The 13,716-nt window shown below is 39.7% G+C and overlaps 1 protein-coding gene across 1 annotated transcript in view; it reads right to left on the reverse strand.

Annotated features, from left to right (window-relative positions):
• zc3h3 (zinc finger CCCH-type containing 3) overlaps positions 1 to 13,716 on the reverse strand; it is a 278,128-nt gene that overhangs the window by 83,127 nt on the left and 181,285 nt on the right. Inside the window, exons 7-8 of the mRNA XM_072570014.1 lie at positions 9,618 to 9,776; positions 9,166 to 9,235 (exon numbers count right to left, since the gene is read on the reverse strand). Of these exons, the coding sequence (XP_072426115.1) occupies positions 9,166 to 9,235; positions 9,618 to 9,776 (229 nt within the window). The remainder of the gene's footprint in view (positions 1 to 9,165; positions 9,236 to 9,617; positions 9,777 to 13,716) is intronic.

Genomic DNA, 13,716 nt, shown 5'->3' on the forward strand with positions numbered 1-13,716 from the left:
CAATCCTCCTGCTTTCATCCCATTGCTCTCCATGACCAATCCTTGCCTCCCTGTACCTCTGAGCCATCCAATTGTCCCTCAATGCATCAACATGCACCCCAATATGAAAATGATGGCTTAGTAAATCAATCATGAAGTTCAAATCCTACAATTATTTTAAATAACCATGCACGCTCAAATACACTTAAACTGCACTCTTTTGGATAACTTATATACAGTTTTACTGGCCCTAATAGGGTTCTGCATGCTTGAACCTTTTCACAATCCCAAAGGATACCTTATCACTTCTAAAGAGTACTTCCCCTCCCACAAAAATGCCCCGGAACCAAATACAAAATATTCTTGCAGTACTCAGCCTCATACTCTGCTTATGCTCCACCCTTGTAACCTATTATCCTATGCCCAAATGCAATGGTCCCCTCCTCCTATGCTGAGTTAGTGCCTGCCCCACTCACCATCACGTCCTTGATCACCTACCATGCAAACTTATTGAGTATCCAGCTGGGCCAGTATTTACTGCCCATCATTAATTCTTAAAAGACACTGCTAACTATCCGACTTCCTGAACTGCTGTAGTCTTTAGGATGAATGGACAGCCAGTGTGTTGTTAGGGAAGGAGCTCCAGGGTTTTGACCCAATAATAGCGAAGGAAATGCAATATAATTCCAAATCAGGATCTTGGAAGGGAACACAGATGATGGTGTGTCCAAGCATCTGCTGCTCTTGCACTTTAAGGTGGTGGAGGTCAAGGATTTAGAAGGTGCTGTACAGGTAGTCTTGCAGAATCTCTGTGGCACATCTTGCAGATGGTACTCAGTGCTGCCACTGTACTTAAATGTTTAAGGTATAAGATGGGTGGTGTTGGGGATGGTGGGGGTAAGAGGTGGAGAGGAGCACTTGTTGACAAGTCTTGTTAAGTTGAACAGCTCCAAGGACAATTTCAGCAGTCATCTCCACTGTTAATTGACCTAAAGGGCACATGACCCAACCCTGCCCTTCTACACTCACCCCCCACTTAAAGGAGCCCTTTCCTTACCTGCAAAGGAAAATGGAGGCCTATGCTCTATCATAAAGGATCCCTGAATCACTACCCGAAAGGTGTTCTGTGACCATATTCACAGTTGCACCTTAGTTCTCCAAAGGATTATTCTAGCTATCTAAAGAAGTGCACTGAGAACATATTTGCTCTAAATTGGTCTAATTCCCATATTTGCATTCCAGACACCAGGGCCTCTGAAATCCAGTTTCAGTGGAGGCAATTAGTCATTCAAATGGTCAAGAGTCCTCCAGGAACTGACAATGCATGAACCACAGCCTACACTCAATCCACCTCCCCTCTTTTCCAAAATAAAATTAAGAGATGCCAAGATCAGGGTTAGGACTTGCAACTCCCAATGAATTTCCAGTATTTTGTCTGGTGGAGCCATTCTTCATCCTGGTGACATCACAGCATTTGTGAACTAGCTATGCCAATGTGGTACTCAATCTTTGTTTCACAAATATTGCATAAGCAATGCCAAGTCTTGAAAAATTGACCCTCAACACTCCTAACAAAGAACATGCTCTGTGCAAACACAGCGAATGCTGAAGAAACCCAGCAGGTCTGCCACATATGTGGAATGAAATAGAGTTAACATTTCGAGACTGGTATAACTCTTCGTTTTACTAAGTGCTCTGTGCACATATGCATGAACACGGCCCTTGCTATTAAAAAAGAAATATTGATATTTAAAAAAAAGGAAGCAGCCAATTGCTGCTCCCTCCAGATTTAAAATGAGATAAGATTAGTTAAAATTAACCTGCAGATACCTAGCAAACCAGGTTTCACACAGAACTGGACTTATCCTTTATGCAGAGTCAATCAAGTGATCAGCGTCTACTGCCTTGTGGAAACCTCACTTGAAATTCAGTTCGACCCGAAAACACCAACTTTATTCTGTTAAGATTATCCCACTGACAACAAATATCTCCTATCTCTAGCTTTCCCTCAGTGAGATGTGATCCTGCTATAAATTTCTATTAATGGTGCTTTATATTGTAATTGTAGTTAGGAGCTCAAAGGTAGTACATTCTTGGATTGGGAATAAGGAGGAAAAAGAAGATGCAGATGGCTGACCTGTACACGGCTCAGGGAGTTAATATCTAATTTTATTTGTTACTATGCAGCCTTTGCAACAATAATGCGTACCAATTCAAAAGGTAGTAACACTCTCCAGACAAAAAGTAAAAAAATTCTCAATATATAGACTTGCAAGTTTCCAAATAATGGAGACATGGATTAATCTATTTGAACTACTTGCGTGAACAAATTGGTTTAATCATTACCTGTTTGATTTTCCCAGGCTTTTTTGCTGCATATTTAGCAATTGTAAAAAATGAGCTTGGCCGAGTTATCGGCGTTTTGTTGCTTCTGCCTGAGAGTGTGATGAATGGCCCTAACTCCACCAGTCCTTGTAATAATACAGGTTAACGGAGAGCAGTGGGACTGGGAACACTGTTTCTGCTTCCTAGAGGCTTCCTGCTCCCATAAGTAATAAATCAAACATGCTGGTCTTATAGTTTGCAAATAACACTCGAGCATGTTTTGACCTGTGGCTGGCTACAGCACTTAAATAATCAGTACTTCCTGTCTTCAGGCAGCTAGTAAAGTGCTTGAAAGGTGCACATTTGTATGATGATCTCAATCATCGCTCTCAAACTTTTTCCTCTCTCATGGTACTGTAAAATTGTAAGGATAAAAGAGAAATGGACAACACATGTTTGAAAATAAAGAATAGAGTCTTGCATATTTAAGTGCACTTTCTTTTGACATTTCACGTAAACACTAATAAGAAGCTAATTGATCAATTATGTCCAGTTTCCTAGGTCCGACTATCTTCAATTATTTTATCAATGATCTTGGTTCCATTATCGAGATAAGAAGGGACTGCACATTGATAATTATACTTTCAATTATATTCACAATTTTCCAGATAATTAAGTTGCCCATGCTCATTTGCAGCAAGATCCAGATGGCATTCAACTCTAGGCTGACCAGTGCCAGGGAATGACCATCTCAGGTACTGACCAAAACTGGAAAAACCAAATAAATATCATTTAGCCTGTCAGAATGTATTTCAGCAAGCGGCTCAACTTTGGACTCCCTAAGCTTCTTTACCATTCACATTGCACAGGTCAGAAGCACTGTGCAATAGTCTCAATTTGGCTACAGTTACAATAACTTTATCATTTGGCTCATTTATTACCTACCCCTGTAGAGATGCACCCTAATCCACAGTATAAACACATATTTTTATATTGTACATAGCAACACTGTCTATATTTAACAGGTTACCATTGTTTGCAAAGTGCTTTGGGGCATTCTACATTAATGCCAGTTCTTTAAAAGTCTGAAGAATTGCAACTGTGTTTGATGTACCTAAGCACTCATTTTTTAAAAAAGCTATTTCACACTTCAGTCACAGTGATCACTGCGAACGGATTCAGAAGTAAACATGGCGACTATTTCAAGAATGAGAAGGAAGAAAAGCAAATCATTTAAACAAAATGAGAGACGGTGCCTTCAAGACTAGTCAAGATGCCAATCAATTACAGTTTTAATTTATATACAATGCATAACTTATCAATGAAATCGTAAGTTATGTTGCACATCTGTGAATCAAGATATTCTGGGATTTTTCACTTAATTCCTCTGATTGGGACAATTTGATTAACTAAGTTTAAATACTGAACAATGGAGACTAACATTATAAAGAATAACAACAACAGTACAATGGCCTTTAGCACTCATGGCTTGGGGGTGAGAATTTCTCACTTCTAATCAATATTCGCAAAATCTTGGTGAATGATATGTGTAATTGAGAGAGATAGGGTAATAAGTGAGAAGAAGTGTACGTGAGATAATATGTTATCAAGAGTGTGGAAAGAGAATGGGACTGAAAGTACAAAAGTACAGGTGCAAGATAGAATAATCATGAAAGAGAGCTTGAGAGAGACAGGATGTGCAATAAAGATTTCATAGGCAGATAGGGGAAACCCTAAATGAGTTTTTTGCTTCACCTTTCACTAAGGAAATGGACTTGTTGTGAATGAGAACTTTGAGGAGCTGGGAAACAGGCTTGAACAGATCAAGTTTGATGAAGTTGATGTGATGGAAATTTTGGAAAACATTAAGCCTTATAAGTCCCCAGGCTCAGGCCAGATTTATCTTAGGTTGCTCTGGGCAACGAGAAAGGAGTTTACTAAGCCACTGGTGAAGATCTTTGCTTCCTCACTCTCCACGGGAGTCGTACTGGAGGATTGGAGGGAGGCGAACGTTGTTCCTCTTTTCAAAAAGAGGAATAGGGAAATCCCTGGCAATTACAGACCAGTCGGTCTTACGTCTGTGGTCAGCAATGTTTTGGAAAGAATTCTGAGGGATAGGATTTATCAATATTTGGAAAAGTGTAGTGTGATTAAAGGCAGTCAGCATGGCTTTGAGAGGGGGAAGGTCGTGCCTAACAAATCTTATTGAGTTCTTTGAGGAGGTGCCAAGAAAGATCGACGTAGGTTGAGCAGTGGATGTGGTGTATAGGGACGTCAGCAAGGCATTTGATAAGGTTCCCCATGGTAGGGTCATTCATAAAGTCAGGAGGTATGGGATACAGGGAGATTTGGCTATCGGGATTCAGAATTGGTTAGCTGATAAAGGGCAGAGAGTGGTTGTAGGTGGAAAGTTCTTGGGCCTCTGCTCTTTGTAGTTTTTATAAATGACTTGGATGAGGACATTGAGGGGTGCATTACTAAATTTGCCGATGACACGAAGGTTGGAGGTGCTGTTGATAGTATCGAGGGCTATTCCAGGCTGCAGTGCAACATAGACAGGATGCAGAGCTGGGCTGAGAAATGACAGATGGAGTTCAACCTGGATAAATGTGAAGTGATGCATTTTGGAAGGTCGAATTTGAATGCTGAATATAGGATTAAAGACAGGATTCTTGGCAGCGTGGAGGAACAGAAGGATCTTTGTGTTCAAGTGCATAGATCCCTCAAATTTGCCAACCAAGTGGGTAGGGTTGTTAAGAAAACATGTTATTTTGGCTTTCATTAACAGGGGTATCGAGTTTATGAGCCACGAGGTTTTGCTGCAGCTCTACAAGTCCCTTATGAGAGCACACTTGGAATAGTGTGTCCAGTTCTGGTCGCCCTACTATATGATAGATTTGGAAACTTTGGACAGGGTGCAAAGAAGGTTTACCAGGATGCTGCCTGGACTGGAGGGCATGTCTTACGAAGAGAAGTTGACTAAGCTTGGACTTTTCTCTCTGGAGAGGAGGAGAGGTGACCTGATCGAGGTATACAAGGTAATGAGAAGCATGGATAGAGTCAATAGCCAGAGACTTTTCCCTGGGCAGGATTGACTGGCAGGAGGGGTCATAGTTTTAAGGTATTAGGAGGAAGGTATAGAGGAGACGTCAGAGGTAGGTTCTTTACGCAGAGAGTTGTGAATGCATGGAATGCGTTGCCAGTGGTGATAGTGGAAGCAGAGACATTAGGGACATTTAAGTGACTGCTGGACATGCACATGTCCAGCAGTGAATTGAGGGGTGCATAAGTTAGGTTATTTTATTTTACATTAGGATTAATCCTTGGCACAACATAGTGGGCCAAAGAGCCTTCTCAGTGCTGTATATTTCTATGTTCTATTATCAGAGTGTGCAAATTGGTTGTTACATTTCTTTCATTAGAACAGTTACAATCCTGGGAAAAAAAAAGGAACACTATATTGGCTATAAAATGCTTGAAAATACTGTGATCATGTAAGGTACCAGAAAAAACAAGCCCTAAGTACAACCATACAAATTAGAAACAGAAGTAAGCCACTCAACTGTTTGAGCTCACTCCGCTATTAAATAAGACCATGGCAGATCTGATGATTCCATATTCCCACTTACTCTGGATAACTTTTCACTTCTTTGCTCATCAAGAATCTATCAACGCACCTCTGCGTAAGACATTCAAAGTTTCTGCTTCCACTGCCTGTCAAGACTCACCACCTCCTTGGAGGGAAGAAATTCTCTCTCACTCTGTCTTAAATGAGTGATCCCTTACTTTTAAACAGTAATCCTAGTTCAATTTCTTTTGCCTACTAGAGAGAAAATAGTTTTCAAACACATTGACCCTGTCAAGACCCCTCAAGAACTCCTATGTTTCAGTGAAAGTTACCCTCTAAGATCTAACTGTTTCAAACCTAGCCTGTTCAACCTTTCCTCCTTTAGACTACCTGGCCATCCGAAGTATTATTCTAGGATATCTTCTCTGTACTGCATCCATTGCATTTACATTCTTTCTTAAATAAGGAGACTAATATTATAGCAATGCTCCAGATGTGGTCTCACCAATGCCTTGTATAGCTGAAGCATAAACTCCCTACATTTAAATTCAATTCTCCTTGAAACAGACAATGACATTCTATTAACCTCTGTACCTGAATTTTAAACTTTTGTGCATCATACATTAGGACATGCCCTTGCATTTCAGAGCTCTTCAATCTCTCACCATTGAGATTAAATGTTTATTTTTCCTTCCTCTTGTGAAGAAAGGACAATTTCATATTTGCCCACTCATATAACTTACCTTTATCCCTTTGTAGGCTCCTTATGTCCTTCCTCTTCACAACTTACTCTCCTACCTGTTTTTGTGCCATCTGCAAATTTAACAATCATACCTTTGATCTCTTCATTCAAATCATTTATATAGATCATAAATGGATGAGGCCCCTGCATTTAACCCTTTGGTACACTCATTATATCATGCCAACCAGAAACTGACCCATTATACCGACTCTCCATTTCCTGTTAGCTAGACAATCTTCTATCCATACCAATGTTTACTTCCACATTATCACCTTTTATTTCCCACAATAACCTTTATGTTGTACCTTATCAAATGCTTTCTGGAAATCCAAGGAAAATTCATCCATCAGTTTGCCTTCATCTAAAGGGTATGCTATTCTTTAACAAACTCCAATAGATTGGTTAAACATTAATCCCTTGCACAAAACCATGTTGACATTGCATCATTACTTTGAACTTAGCTAAGTGTCTTCCAATAATATTTTTAGGAATAATTTTTAACATGTTAACTATAACAATGTTAAGCTAACTGGCCTGCAGTTTCCAGTTTACTGTCTCAACTCCTTTTTGAAGTAAAAGAGTTGCATTTGCTATTTTCCATTCTAATTGAATCTCCTCCAATCTAGTGAATTTTGGAAAATAAAGACCAAAGCATCAACTATTTCACTACCTATGTTTTTTTTTAAGACCCCAGGAAGTCCATCAGGACCTAGGCCCTCATCTGCACATAACTCCAACAATCTACTCAGAATCACTTCCCTACTGACTGTAACTTGTTCAAGTTCCTTCCCCCTTCTATTTCAACATTGCAGGCATTTTGGAGATGTTACTAGCGCCTTTTACAATGAAGAGTTATGCAACCTCATTTCATCTGCCATCTCCTCACGTTTCATTTGCTAAACTCAGTTTTATAGATTCAACATTCAGTTTATTAACTCTCTTCATTTTTAAATATACACAAAATTAAACAATCCATGTTTTATATTTCTAGCTAGCTACCTCTCATACTATAATTTTCCCATCTTTTAGTCAATCTTTGCAGCTTTTCATATTCTAGCCATTCTATTGTTCTGCCACCCAAATTTGGGTATTTATGACTTTGCCTTAAGTAATGATACTATCTTTAACTAATTTAGTTAATGAGTGCTCGCCCTTGGAATTTTTTACTTTCATTGGCTGATCCAATTCTGTATATTCTGAAATATCCCCTTAAATGTCTGCCATTATATTATTTATTGATCAATCCCTCAAATCCAATTTGCTAGTTTAGTTAGCTTTCCCTTCATGTGCTCATAATTGCCCTTATGTACTAGTCTTGGATTCCCTCCTCTCTTTCACAAATCAGGGGTGCCTTCATTATGAGGTCATTATTAAATCCATCTTGTTGCATAATATTAGGTCTAGAATCTCTAGCCAGTTTCAGAATGTGTTCTTTGAAGAAGCTATCCAGAAAACTTTCTGTGAACTCCATGTAAATTGTTGTCCTTTGTATCTCAATGGCTGCTGGCAGACTAATGGGCAAAAGTGAGGACTGCAGATGCTGGAACCCAGAGTCTAGATTAGAGTGGTGCTGGAAAAGCACTGCAGGTCAGGCAGCATCCGAGGAGCAGGAAAATCAACGTTTCGGGCAAAAGCCCTTCATCGGGAATGGAGGCATGGAGCCTCCAGGGTGGAGAGATAAATGGGAGGAGGTGGGGCTGGGGAGAAGGTTGCAAAAAGGACAATAGATGAATGGGGGTGGGGATGGAGTTGATAAGTTAGAGAGGAGGGTGGGGGAAGGTAGCAAAGAGCATAATGGGTGGATGGAGGTGGTGATGAAGATGATAGGTCAGAGGGGAGGGTGGAGCGGATAAGAGGGAAGGTTGGCAGGTAGGACAGGTCATGAGGACGGTGCTGAGTTGGAATTTAGGAACTGGGGGAGGGGAAATGAGAAAACTGGTGAAGTCTACATTGATGCCCTGGGGTTGAAGTGTTCTGAGGCGGAAGATAAGGTGTTCTTCCTCCAGGCGTCTGGTGGTAAGGGAGTGGCGGTGGAGGCGGCCCGGGACCTGCATGTCCTCGGCAGAGTGGGAGGGGGAATTGCAATGTTAGGCCATGGGATAGTGGGGTTGATTGGTGCGGATGTCCCGAAGATGTTCCCTAAAGCACTCCGCGAGGAGGCGCCTGGTCTCCCCAGTGTACAGGAGACCACATCGAGAGTGATGGATACAATAAATGACATTGGTGGATGTGCAGGTAAAACTCCTGCTGGCAGACTAATATTCAAATGAATTAGGGGAAGGACATCCGGGCTATGCTTTGTCTATTCTCACACATTGTACACATCCATTATGCAACAATCACAAGGAGAATCCCTGGTCAAGTTTCCTCCCCCCGGTTCAAGGATGTTGATGTCAATCACACAATTATAATTGCCACAGGGATGTTTAACTAAAATAGAACAGATTATGTTATTCTTGGTATGATACATTAATAATGCATGAAGAATTCAATCTCAACGAACTGACAAGCATTTAATTTAATTTTTCTTTTTTTTTGATAAAGTTCCTACCTTATCTTTTGAAACTTTGTGCGAAAAAGGACACGTCCCATCAGTTTTTTTGCATGTTCCACGTAGGAATCTGCCAAAAATGAAATGGAGCATACAAATTGTCATGGGGCACAATCATGAATGCTTGCAACTGTTCCAAAGAATTACTATTTGACCGCATAGTAGTCACTTTGCATAATGAATACATACCACTGAAACAAGGTAAAGTTACAGGAAAAATGGAAAGCTTTAGTATTGAGGTGCATAATTGGAGTGTTACCCAAAATTCCCTTTGCATCTTGGTAAGTCTGACATCTGATATGAATATAGTTCTGCAAAAGAATGGGGTTCCTCGTTTGCACACAATTGCTCATGTCTCAGTCTTTTTTGTAATTTTCAAGTAATTTCCCTGCTTGATCAGCATAATAAATTTCACCAGTTAATAGACACCAAATTCACAGATAGAGACACACCTTGTACAAACTGCAACTTTTTCAGGGTCGTGTATGTAGGGACAATCATCCCCTCGATTACACTTTCCAAATCTGTTGTAGTACATGCAGTATTCTTTCTTCTTAGATTTCTTCTGCTTGGCCAGTCTGATTATAGCCAGGCTACGCTGCACAGCACGACTGTGAATATACAGTAATTAGTTAGATTGTACAAAAAATACAGGCCTCATCTTTCTAGTAAATGTTAATTTAACTTAACACTGGCACAAACCCTTTAAAAATAAATGGATAACTTCAAAAGCAAAATCTAATTGAGGTAATTATGCACAGCACAGTGAAGACAAGGAAGAGGATCATCAACAACTGGAGATTGTTCTAATGGCAACAATGAGGGTGCATGGACATCACACAAAGGAAGAGGCAGGAGAAGGAAGAAAACAATCAAAACCTGCAAACAGACACTTGTACACAGGTAGCAAGCATAACTCATAAGCTAAACCATCTGGTTGACTTAGGTTGCCTGGTTTCATGACTGCGAAAACAACGTACAAAGTCTAAAAAGCTTGGGAGAAGAAAACATCTTCATTAACTTCAATTGCATTTAAAACTTCAAGAACTATTTCAAACGGAAGGTTAACAGTACAACAAGCAATCATAAATGATGATCATTATTTCAAAATTGTTGAAAGGATCCGCTGGTTGATTAAACTGCATTCAAACTTCCCTAAACTAAGCCAATCCTTGTCCTTTTTTAACATTACTTTTGACAGGAAGGAAAATGAAAATATGAATAGAATTCATAATGACGTAACTAGAACAGTTGCACTATATCTCTATGTTCTCAATTGTTTTCCAAAACCTCATTCCTTGTAGAAAGTTTCAGGTCCTCAGATGGGAGCCTCACAACAGTGCATTGCCTATTTCACATGTCATGTTAAGAATTGTGGCCACTAACCTCTACTGTGGCGTTAATTGACAAGGATTCTGGGATCAAGCATTGCAATTGCTGATGCAGATTCAGAAAAATAATTCAAGATGTCATAAATCCCAAAGCAAAATATTTCTTGAGATATAGTGGCAGTGTCCCTACCTCATAGGCAGAAGTTTGGGTTCAACTCCCACCTTAGGATGTGATTGTACTTGTTACAATCCTTGACTCAGTGGATGTATTAAAAAAAACTTACAAAGAGATTAAAAATGCAATGTTGGCCTTTACCTTAAGCAGAGGAAAAAGTAAGATTTCATTCATCAGTTGTTGAGATCATAGGTCACAACTCATTGGGTGACTGCATTCAAGCTGCAGACAGCCTTGGTTTATCATACTAGGTAACTTTGTTCACTTCTGGAACTAGGATACTATCCTTAAGTAGTTCTGTTGAGATATTTGACCTCTAGTAACTGCAACAATCTTTCTCACGATTCCAACCAAAATCCCATTGACACTAGTTTTTTGAGGGCTTGGTCAAATGTGACCTTCATGTCAAGGGCAATGACTCTCGTCGATCACCCTTCCATAGCGATTGATGGTAGTCTGACTGGGCAGTAGTAGTCTGACTGAGCAGTAATTCGCTGTGTTGAATTTATCCTGACTTTTTGCCTGCAGGACACATATTGGAACAATGCACACTGGGCTATTTTGTGTGCATGTTCCGTCTGTCCGTCTGTGTGAATGCATGTGTCTGTGCACATGAGAGAGAGTGGGAAGGTTTCTAAATTGGATAGTAGCATGTACAGCTTTAAGTCTTATTTGCATTTCTATTTTATATGCATTATGAAGATACCAGATTCAGTTTCATTTTCTAGTTCAGTGGGTGGTATAGGGGTGTCTAGAAGGATGTTCAAATTAACTTAATTGAGTAATTTATAAGATGTCTTGTGGTGAATAGTTCAGTGTTTTTAAAAGTAAATAGTAGAAGACAGAAAAAAAATGGACTATGGCATATCAACAAGGTGCCTTACAACATCAACACAAAAACAGTTTCCTTTCAGGAAGACAGAACCATCAAAACGTAAATGATGGTGCAAGTTTCTTTCAGAGAGAAGCAGCTCATTCAGAGAATAAAGGATGTGCAGCAGTACAGCTTGACAGTCTCCAAAATGGGCATAGAGTCATACAGCACAGAAACAGACCCTTTGGTCCAACCAGTCCATGCCGAACATAATCCCAAGCTAAATCAGTCTCACTTGCCTGCTCCTGGCCCATATCCCTCCAAACCTTTCAGACTCATGTATCCATCCAAATGTCGGTTAAATGTTGTAATTGTACCTGCACCCAGCACTTTCTCAGAAAATTCATTCTACACGCGACCCACCCTCTGTGTAAAAAAATTGCTCTTAGCTCTTTTTAAAATCTCTCTCCTCTCACCTTAAAAATGTGCTCCCAGTCTTTAAACCCACCACCATAGGGAAAAAAAAATTATCATGTATTTATACCCCTCATTATCTTATAAACTTCTATCAGGTCACCTCTCAACCTCCCATGCACTAGTGAAATAAGTTGCAGCCTATCCAGCCGTTCTTTGAAACTCAAACCTTCCCTGCAACATCCTGGTAAATCTCTTCGGAACCATATCCAGTTTCATAATATCCTTCCTATAACTGGCCAACCAGAACTGGACAGTGTATTCCAGAAGAGGTCTCATCAATATCATGTACAACCTCAATGTAACATCCCAACTCGTATATTCAACTCAAAGGGTCTGCAATGAAGGTAGGCGTACCAAATGCCTTTATTAATGCAAACTTTAAAGAACTATGCACTTGCATCCTTGGGTCCCTCTGTTCTACAACACTACCCAAGGTCCTACCATTAATTGTATAAGCCCTACCCTTGTTTGTTGTTCCAAAATGCAACACCTTGCAATTATCCAGATTAAACTCCAACTGCCATTTTTCAGCCCATTGACTCATTGCATCAAGAACCTTCTGTAATCTTAGCAAACCTTCTTCACTGTGCACTATGCCACCAATTTTGGTGTCATCTGCAAAGTTACTAACCATACCTTCAAAATTCTCATTCAAATCATTTATATAAATGACAAACAAAAGAGAACCCAGAATCAATCCCTGTGGAACACTGCTGGTCACAGGCTTCCAGCAAAAACTAACCATCTACGATTACTCTCTTTCTATTGCTGCTAAGCCAATTATATATCCAATTGACAAGCTCATCCTAAATCCCATATGACCTAACTTGGGGAAGCTTATCAAAGGCTTTATTAAAGTTCAAATAAGCAATGTCTACTGTTCTGCCATTATCAGCCTTTCTGATAACTTTCTGAAAAATCTCAAGCAAGGTTGTGAGACATTATTTTCCCCGCACAAAACCATACTGATCAATTTTTACCTCTCTAAATGTCCATAAATCCTATCAGTTATAATCACCTCCAACAATTTCCCCACAACTAAGGTCAGATCAGGGCAAAAGAAAAAAGAAGTCCTCACTGGCTGAGAAGTTATTAAGAAATAAAGCTTCAAAAAGGAAGATTTAAGATGTTAAACAGGATGACTGGTTGTTGAGAATGTGTGCTGAAGGAACATACGTTAAGGAGTAACTGAGCTGTATAGCAGGATCTGATGAAGAGACAGCAACTAAAGAAGCTAGCACTAACTGATTGTAGAAATCTTCCAGAAAGAAACAGGAAACAGGAACAATCAAATGAACAGAGAACTTTAAAGTAAAAACATGGCAACCCTTCACTGAGGTTTGAGGATCTGTAAGCTTTGGGCGAGGTCAAAAGAGTTGAATCTTTATTTTATACTATATAAGGGCTATTGAAAGCAATGTGTTTCTTTTGTTATAAACATTGATCATCTTTTGTTAAAAGTGCCTTGCATTTTTAAAAAATAATTCTTACAAGGGATGTGGGCACTATTGGCAAGGGTGGCACATATCGCTCCATCTCCGACTGCCCTTTAATAGATTGGTTTTCTGGGCCATTTTGTAAGTAGTTAAGAGTCAACAACATTCATGTGGATCTAGAGTCATATCTCGGCCAGACTGGGTCAGGATGGTCAATATCCTTACAGACAAATTGTCTACAATGAGGAAATAGGCTATGTCCTACACATTAGATTCTAGAAACAACAACTGTTTAAAATATAGGCAGTTTTCTATAAC

This window comes from Chiloscyllium punctatum, chromosome 5 (genome assembly GCF_047496795.1).
Source record: "Chiloscyllium punctatum isolate Juve2018m chromosome 5, sChiPun1.3, whole genome shotgun sequence".
Lineage (NCBI taxonomy): Eukaryota > Metazoa > Chordata > Chondrichthyes > Orectolobiformes > Hemiscylliidae > Chiloscyllium > Chiloscyllium punctatum.